This window comes from Cucurbita moschata, unplaced genomic scaffold, assembly GCF_002738365.1.
Source record: "Cucurbita moschata cultivar Rifu unplaced genomic scaffold, Cmos_1.0 Cmo_Scf00026, whole genome shotgun sequence".
Taxonomy (NCBI): domain Eukaryota; kingdom Viridiplantae; phylum Streptophyta; class Magnoliopsida; order Cucurbitales; family Cucurbitaceae; genus Cucurbita; species Cucurbita moschata.
Genome location: NW_019268542.1, coordinates 475,184 through 484,751, shown reverse-complemented (window position 1 = coordinate 484,751; position 9,568 = coordinate 475,184). Strand labels below are relative to the sequence as shown.

The following is a 9,568-nucleotide window of genomic DNA, read 5'->3' as shown; positions in this document are numbered from 1 at the left end:
ACTTTATGGCAATATGATGAGTATGATGATTGCGTGACGTTTACCTTAATATGATGATGTTTTCCATATTGAGCATGCTATATGATGATGAGTGCCATATTGCATCATGTCGTTAGATCAACATAGGACACAACCCTAAGAGCGTGAAAATGATATTAATATAAATATCCACGAGTATGTGTTATCTAGAATAACAAAGAGATGAGACTAGAGGGTTGTGTCAGAAGAGACATTATGATGGATTTAGAGGGACCTCATGCATATTGTATGTTCATAAGCATAGGGCTACTTCCCCTAGAGATGATGAGTGCGGACGCGCATCGTATGATGAGCGCGTATGCGCACAGGTGCGAAAGCACACAGATGAGGGTGTTCATGAGGTGCATGACACTATGGGGTTCCGCTGACCTCCGGACGTTGCTACAGATTAGCTTGACCAGAGGGTCCAGGGGGTGTGCGAGCGCCCTGGGGATTCACACTCGCACGTGTGAGTCGTGTGTAGGGAAGTACTACACATCCAATTTGTCCAAGACTGGAGGCCACCCCTAAGATGATTAGAGATAGGTCCCTAAATCATGATTGCATGTGTTTGCATTTGCATGGCCTCCTACAGTGGGGCCACTTACTGAGTATTCTTTGAAATACTCAGGCCGTGTGCCACATCATTTTTCAGGTAAAGGCAAGGCGCACTTGTACGGAGGACGGCGGCATCGCGAGCAGAGACTGTGGCACATGCATAGAGTAGACTCATATTTAAATTTCTAGTCTTAAGTTAGAATAGGTTGTTTTGCGTTTCATTGTTTTAAATTATTTTGTATTTGTTTTTGTTTTCTCTAAATTTCATATTTAAACACGTAAGACCATGGCTATGTTTTTCAGAGAAGTTGTTTTAAACGTTTTTTTAAAACTTTCGTCATCAATTATGTTCATGTAAGAGTTATATTTCCACATTATAAATGAGCATGAGACATTAGTAGCGACTCTGAGTATGTGAAAATTTAGGGTTGTTACAAAATAAGTTGTAATAACCAAAACTAAATAAAACGGTTAGGGAAGAAATATATACATTTAAGGTCGCAACGAAATAATACCATTTCAAGAATTAAAGGTCAAGAAAACAGAAAAAGGTTTGACAATGTGCTTGAAATGCTCAACAACATATGAGCAATTGACAAACAGCTTGAAGATGAAGAGCGCTGTTTGGTCAAGAGGTCCAACACATTGTTACATTCTGGCACAGCTACTCAATTTCAATGAGGAAAAGCTGCAGACACCAATACATCCATTCAACATCCTTCATATTCATATGAATCACTTTCATTTCAATTTCTAAGCCTAATCAATTCCAGAAAACCAGAGAAGTGGTAGCAAACAAAAAAATGAAGGACGAGAATGATAACTGGAGAGGTAGATGCAAGAGTATCTATCAATTATAGGCCAAGCACCTTGCTTCTTCAGACTCCAGCCCGCCCCACCATTCGAAGAGGCGAAATATTTTAGAAAGCATCAGCGAGTTAGGAAGTAAGAATAGAGTGGCTACTCTAAACCTGCAAATTAGTCATCTAAAATGTGAACAGATAATTATTGTCACCAAAAGTAAGGATTCTCATTTCATCAATGCAAGCTTCCACCGTTTGTACAGTCTTGACAGATAATATCAACGCATCTACTAGTGTACTTGAAATTGGTACAAATTGAGAAGGCGATACCGACTATTCAACTGCACGTACATGTCAATGCCGCCCACCATAGAAGATCGATCTGATTCCATGTCGTCAATGATGCCTATGGCGATCTTTATCACGTGAAGAATAAGATGAGCCATGGTAATCCCGATCTGAAAAGGAGCAAAAGGTTGCCGTCATATTCATATTAAAGACCACAGAGAAATAGGAGGAAGCTCCCTAAATATGTGTCAGGGAAAAACAAAACACAGACCAATACCTCGCGATGAGTGACGTCTCGATTTTTCCAAGTGTCCTCCTGCGATTATTATTGCAAATATTATTATTCAAATTCAACTTCGTGCATTCTATTGTCTCAAAGTGCAGGAAATAATCATATTCAGAAGTTAACCTAATTCCTTGCTCCTATCATTTGAGCGATGAGCTCGATCCTTGATTTTGTCTCTGTCTGCATCCTCCCTCTCACGTTCCCTGTCAGAATCTCGACCTCTATCCCGATCTCGAGACTTGGTTCTGTCTCTCTCCCTCGCTCTTTCCCTATCCCTGTCCCTTTCTCTCTCCTTGTTCCTTTCACCAGTCTCAGCCCTTCGATCAGATTTCGATTTTGGCAAAACTTCCTCCCTGGTAGTGGCTTCAAGCGGAATGCTCTTGGATTCGTCATCACTCTTCTTAGATTCCTTGAGCTTGTTTAAGGCTAATTTAAGCAACTCATCTTTGGACCCACCTGATTCATGATTATTTCCTGAGGTGGCTTTTACAGCATCATCGTTGGCTGTTGGGCTGCTTTGTGGAACTTCCTAAAAAATGAAGGATATGAAATTCAACTTATGCAGCTACTAAAAGATCAGGCAAAACTAGGCAGAACAGTTTTTTTTTCTTTTTTTTTTTTGGGGTGAAGAAACAATAAAAAAGTATATATATAATAAGCATAGCAAAAAAATTAAAACACCTTGGTCACGGGAAGAGATTGTGAATCCCATGACTTGTTAGAAAATGTAAATGAGTCTCCATCCTTGCAGACTGGGATATATTGTGCCTTAGGAAGGGTATACAAGTGTGCCAAAACTCGACAGACTTCATCAATTCCCGACTTGTCTGCATCAAATGCCTTCCACCAAGGTGGATTTTCAGGAAGGGGTACTTGGAATCTACGAGCAGCAGCATATACAACCCCACAAGCCACAACCTCGCTCTTGAATCGAACGCACAAGGTTGTACGCAAACTGTTCCATATAATGAAAAATTAAATTAACAAATTTTCTCATAGGATATATAAGAATATCTACATAAATTCTAAACATTTTATTGCCAGTTATATCCTGGTTAACACCATCAGGTACGTGAGGTACACGTATGCCATTTTCCCAAAGCTAGGTTATTTCTATTATCGGTTAAATGGACCATATAAACACACAAAAAACAGATAGAAGCAGGCCAAATAAAACTAAATTAGGTGTCACACCTAGCTTCACAGCTAGGATAAGAATATTTTAACTTTTTTTCTCAGATGACTAAGATGAAACTCAAGCTTCTTTCACACAAATGCAAGCACAAGAGAGACTTTAAGGGAGCCCAAAGGTTCCTTGACACAAATATACAACTGCCAAGTCTAATTCAGTCCAATCTCTTAAGTCTTACTATTCTAAAAGGCTCCCACACAAATGACCAAACTCCAGCCAAGTAGCTCATAGTCTATCAAACGCCCTATTTTCCATCTTGGTGGTGTTTTTATAGCCTTGCCTTGATTATTAGAAACTGAAAGGGTTTTTTGTAATATTACTTTCTCGGAAGGGGTTCTCACTATGCCTTGCTCTTAAGTTTCCTTTTGTCGGTATGAATATATGTTTCTCAGTTTTATATTTAGAAAACAAAATAATCCTCAATGAAAACAAGTTTAACTATTGAGGTTAAAAGCAAAGTTGGCCAGTAGATTAAAAGTAAATTCAAACACCATGACCACACCCAAGACCTCCTAAGAATTTCGGCAGGTACATAGGAGAAAAGGTAGAAGCAATAAACCTCACACCACCCAAGACAAAATGAAAAGGAAATCACCCCCAAAAAGGTGAAATTTTTCCAACGGAAAATAGCACTAGCACAAGTGAAAATCCACAAAAACAGAATGTTCTACGTAACTCTATTTCCAAGTTGGTGCTCATTACACAAGAAAGACAATGAATCACAAAACTACTTATTTATAAAGGGTACATGCTCATAATTTACGGACAAGAATTCTTAACGTCTTTGGATGGCATCTCACTTTTCCTAGGGAGGTAAAAGAGTTATTGGACATGGCCTTTAACATACCACCCCTTCAAGAGCGCAAAAGCCCAGCTATGGAAAAACCTCATTATAGCATTTTATAAAAAAATATATGGAAAGAACGAAATCAAAGAGCATTCATGGAGAAGACACATACTTATATCAAGCTCTTTGACAATGTTGTTTACCACACTATATCTTGGTATAATGTGTCTGATACTTTTGCTTCCTATAGTCATACCTCCCCCATTGTAAATTGGGAAGGTCCTTTGAATCGTCATGGATAACACATCCTTTATGTAAATTTCAAACCTCTATGGAATTGTCACTTATAAAAAAATGAATTTTATGCCTAAACTTTCTATTTCGTTGTCTAGGAGGTCTATGAAGAAATTATGAATAAGTTAATGACCTATTAGACACAAAATTAAGAGTTCAAAAACTTATTAGACATTTGGAAGTTCAGGAACTAAATAGAAATAACTAAAAAGTTGAATAACTAAACATGTAACTTATATTCCAATTCACCAAATAACAATATCCCAATTTAATGTATCTATGTAGAGATGCAATGCATACATGCACACAACACATGCAATATAAACAAGGCAACCCTTACGATATAATCTAAATTTCCAATCAATTTCAATGATTTAGCTCTACGTTCCCAAAAATAACCATTTTAACATGTGCTACTTTTATTTCCTTGTCAATTACTTATCCTAGTTATAAAGAGAATTTTTTAAAACGGAAAACCAGAATCGAAGTGACTTCAAATATTGACAAACTCTACGTTAAAACCTCTCAAAAAAAGTAAAGAACAGTGATTTACTACAGTAAGACGGCGATCTTTTTAATATGAGAATGCCTAATTAATGTCTCCAATTTCCACGACCTTGAACTGAGAGAAAAGAGAAGTACAAAAATAGTTGAATCAACGTTCAATAGGATTAACTGTGTTAACTGTAACTCGAAAGCAGTTTAATGAAAATTAACACGGAAATGAAACTTTTGATTAAACTTCTGACTATTATTATACCTGTCGTTGGCTAGATTCCAAGCTTCTTGCCTCAGTTCTGGAGGTGTTCCAAGGGTTGCAAGGTAGTTAGATATGAATTTATGCGGATGTTCAACATGACAAATGAAACCCATCTCTTTCAATATATGCCTCTCAGTTCTGCTCAGCTCCGTCTTCAAGTCTGCGTATTTCTGTATGAAACAAAACAAAATAATTAAAATGTTGAATAACATTATAAAATAAAATAAAATAAAATAAAATAACTAGGAGGTTAGTTAAGTGAAAATTTTAAAAAGTACTAGCCAAGAAGAGGACAGAATCAATAATATGTGAATATAATAGCAAAGCTAGATTCCAGATAATTTTATAGGACAAAAAAAACAATGATTTCAAACCTTTTGTTTTACTTTTTTGTGCAATGAACGACGAACACTTTGATTAAAAACGAAGAAAATACTGATCCTAAGATTCAAAAATGGAAACTGAGGATAAAAAGATCAAATTGAGACCTTGAGAGTAGGGTCCAAGAACTCTATCGATAAGTTCTCTCTCCTACATTCCATTCTGTGAAAAACAATAATTACTTGTCTGGCTTTCCTAGGGTTTTCCTCCAACTTTGAAGCAAGCCACACACAACTAGAAGCAACTTTCTGCAAGAAAGTATCATAAAACAATAAAGCATCACATCAGAATTTTTTTTTATATGAAACATATCATAAGAATTAAAAATAACTTTAAAAGAAAAAGGAATCAAAATGTACAACCTTGACTTCTTTTTTTATTTTTCTTTTTTTTTTTTTTTTTTTTTTTTTTTTTTTTTTTTTTTTTTTTTTTTTTGGTAATGAAACAACCATAAAGCCATGGAACAACTGAAATCCTTAGCCCTTTAATGAGCTCAATACAACAACTTAAGTGTAAGCAGATGTGAAGTCTTCTGAAAAATGGAAGACCATAAACATGCACAAAAAAAAATTATTTGTTTTGGATGATCAACCAATTCTTAAAAGAATGGACGGTTTAGAGAGAGGGGAAGAGAGATCTAAGAAGGCAGGAGTCAAACGAGAATAGAAAAGACATCTAGCAGGTCATAATAGACAAATGGAGAAAAACAAATAATTAGAAGAGACTAATCCAAGTAGAATTTAAATAGTATTTTCTTTTCATTCCATTAAATAAGTTTTCTTCTTCGGGCGTTGAATTCAATTAAGAAAGTAGAACTTAACTAGTCCAATTTTATATATATATATACAAACACATAAAAATTAATAATTGAAACAAAATAACCTTGACATGGAAGCGGGCAAATGATTTCTTGCAATAGAATCGATGGAACAGAACTTGTCCAGTAGCCATGACTGCCTGAGGCCTGAAAGAAGCAATGTTTTAAAAAAATACTACTCAAGTAGTATATACACACACTTGTTCCCATGCCATAAAGAAAAACCATGAAATAGTTTAATGCATGACATTACAATTTAAGCAATATGCCAGCTTCCTGGATGAGATCACAACCGTAGATTCTCAGGGTGGTTTCAGTGACTTCATCAATCCCATCCTTTCTCGAAGGTGAGTCCTTCAACTGCTCATCACTTAGATAAAATGTGTCGATGGCCGTGTAAATCATCGAACCTGTGGATTAAGGAAAAAACTAGCTGACATCACAACAACCTCTCAAATAGAAATCACCAGGTACAATTGATGGAAACCAATTTGTTTCTAGTTTAGTTTTCATAATTAAGCCTTTAATCTCGAGTCCTCCAGAATCCTCTCAAATATGAAATAACAATAATAATAATAAGCAATAACCAGCTTTCCAAAATAAACAAGAAAAAAAATGGAACAACCATGAGAGATTGAGGTGCGAAATTCAAGAAACAAGCTAATATTAAGATCTATCCAAATTAAAAGTAACAAAGATGCATATACAAGAATCAATCCAATTAACATTTTCAAATGTAAAAACTTAAATTCCATAAGTGCGCAGCAAACACAATGAACGTTGTTCAGAGATAGATGACAATGTAAGTAAACAGAAACTAAAATTAAAAACAGCAAAAAAAAAAAAAAACTACATAATACTGATTACCAAAAGGTGGCGAAAAAACCATGGATCTCAGTCACCTAATTCCTTGCTGCATAACTACAAGAGAGAAAGAGATGGCTTCGTGTTTTCACTTACTTCATACATAGTGAGAATGATTGAGGGGAGATGAACTTATAGGGTATACAGTGTTAAGGCTTGCCAAAAGTGTTGTTGACCCAAGGACTCAATTCCCAAAGAAAGAATTTAATCTATTTTGGGTATTGGTCTTTCCATATAGAATCATATAATGAGTGTGTTGAATCACATCTAGAGCCCATATCAAGGAGTAAAAGATGTGGTAGGAAAAAACCTTGGTCCTTTTAGCTTCAAGCACCAACGATTGTCTGAATGAAAGAGAAGAGTGTTTGAAAGTAAGTGTGTGAGGACAGCCCATTCCAAAATATCAACCTCTTTAAGGTTTCTTCACAGAAACAAATCCCAATAGCCATCCTCTGCCTGCCGTAGACAAAAATTCGAGGCATGTTTATTCAGAGAAGGGGGAAACAGGAAGACGGGAACTTCTAGCAGCAACCAATCAGCCAAAAAGATGTAAAATGTCCATTTCCCACTCGCAGCTCATGTGATCATATATTAGGTCTTGATGGTTTAAAATATTTCTCCAAGGGTCCTGGACACTGGCTAGGGATCTCCTTCCAAGTTTCAAATTCCATCAGAGAGGCTCACAGTTGGCATCAATTATCTTCCTGCAAAGAGCATCTTTTTTCTTCTGATAACGTTATAACATATGGCTAAAAGGACCTCTTTCTCTTCATGCTGCAAGTATCGAGGCCACCTTACTTATGAGGGAGGAGAACATTTTCCCATTTGGCAAGGTGAAAACTATCGCTATTTAAATTTCCTTTCAAAAGATATGTTCTTCCAAGTTCTGCATTATCTTATATGGAAGCATCTTCCCTAGGCAATGAAGAATGTGTTCAGTTGAGTCCAAGATGAATGAGGGGCAATCACAGTCAAGGCTGTGTCTTTTGACTCTTCATATGAGTAGAAGATGAATGTGGGGAAATTGCACTAAAGTTTTATAAGAGTTAGATGGGTCTTCAAGACTATGGGCAGGGTGGTTGGGAGGGTTCTTTATACCAGAATAGCTTAGGCAGGTAGGTGGTTGAGTATTAGGCTATAAAAAGAACTCCAGCCCGTACTTTCATCACCAGATGGTATCAAAAGCTTGCTGGATCCCCACTGTTGTCAAGCTTGGCTTTCTTCGCTAAGAAACATTTTCTATTGGAGGTCTTCGACTCTTCTTTATCCATAAGGTCTAGTCATCAAACATTAATTCTTTAAAGAGTTTTTCGTTGAAGGGAGCAGAGAAAGTTATAGATGACATCTGCAATCCATTTTAAGGATGACAAACAGATTGAAATGAAAGAAGAACTGGTCTTTAGTGGTATCTCTATCTATAATTTTCGCTCTGTCTCCTTGAATTGGTACTTTTCACCGTATAAAACTACGTCCTGGATACTAAGCAACTCACAATGTGGATCATTGGCCGTTACTATTTATACCTTAGGCCCTCATACTTAACTCCTCAAAATGTAAAATGCTTCTTCCCTTTCTCAGCTAAGACATCAAGTTTTTGACATAATCAATAACTCATACTCAGATACATATTTCCCAAACAAATTTTCAGCATGCTTTCTGGACAGGAGTAAACAACACTCAACATTCATTTAGCTAAGATATCCAGCATACATCACATTAATCTCTAAAATCAACAATAGCAAACATAACTAACTATTTCAGAACATTCAAACAATCAGAGGCATCAAATAAGCAGAGAACAAAATCGTACAGTGTATGACCCACTCACCTTAATCCTTTCACGAACTAAGATTCTACTGATCCAAAGTTCTGCCGCAGCCTAATTCAATTCAAGAGCATGGTTTCCAAGAATTAACAACTAAATAAACAAATTTCTAAAGTAGACCAACCCAGTCAACCCTAATAAGTGAATAATAAATATTTTACCGCTAAAACCGAGTGAGTCTTGGCTAGTTTGTGCACAAACCTGACGAGGTTGGAAGCTGCGTTAGCTCTAAGTGCAGGTCGCCGGAAGGACAGATTCGCGAGAGAGAGAGAGATTGCCAAGGGGAGTTTGCACGCGTCAGAGAGATTGCGCAAAAGGAGGTCGTGCCGCCACTTTGCACACCGGAGTAGGTTGCGCTGCCGTGTAGTGGATCTTGCCGGAAGAGCCGCGCCGCTAAACTGCTACCAACGGCGGGGAGAGGGGCACGCCGGTGTCGGAGAGGATGAATGCGGGATTAAAGGTGGGATAGACGCGTTCAAGGAAAGAGGAAATCAGTTTTTTGAGTAAATGACCGACAATTCGGCGTATTACCTAAAATACCCTTATTCTTTAGCAAATTTACAAAACTAACATGTTTTCTTTAATTTTCTTTTCTTTTTTTTTAACGAGAAATACAGTATATCAATTTTTGTATAAATAATATTTAAAAAGTATTTAGAATACTTTTAGGTTTATTAATTTAAAAATATTTATAA

General features: G+C 36.6%; 1 protein-coding gene across 7 annotated transcripts; it reads right to left on the bottom strand.

The window, feature by feature from the left end:
• Positions 1 to 1,047: 1,047 nt before the first annotated feature.
• On the bottom strand, positions 1,048 to 9,363 carry LOC111462052 (cyclin-L1-1-like). Of its 7 annotated transcripts, none has more exons than XR_002713695.1 (12): positions 9,075 to 9,363; positions 8,877 to 8,927; positions 6,438 to 6,594; positions 6,250 to 6,331; positions 5,475 to 5,615; positions 4,987 to 5,156; positions 2,635 to 2,908; positions 2,077 to 2,482; positions 1,945 to 1,983; positions 1,731 to 1,837; positions 1,401 to 1,547; positions 1,048 to 1,264 (listed from the first exon to the last, which is right to left on the bottom strand). XR_002713695.1 is itself a non-coding variant. In XM_023105722.1 (11 exons), the coding sequence occupies exons 3-10, from the start codon at positions 6,587 to 6,589 to the stop codon at positions 1,776 to 1,778; spliced, it is 1,326 nt and encodes a 441-aa protein (XP_022961490.1). In that variant the 5' UTR covers positions 6,590 to 6,594; positions 8,877 to 8,927; positions 9,075 to 9,363; the 3' UTR covers positions 1,048 to 1,264; positions 1,731 to 1,775. The 7 variants fall into 7 exon arrangements, 5 of the variants coding, with proteins under 5 accessions (XP_022961490.1, XP_022961489.1, XP_022961488.1 ...); XR_002713694.1 differs by having other exon boundaries at positions 1,446 to 1,547; XM_023105722.1 differs by lacking the exon at positions 1,401 to 1,547.
• Positions 9,364 to 9,568: the final 205 nt, after the last annotated feature.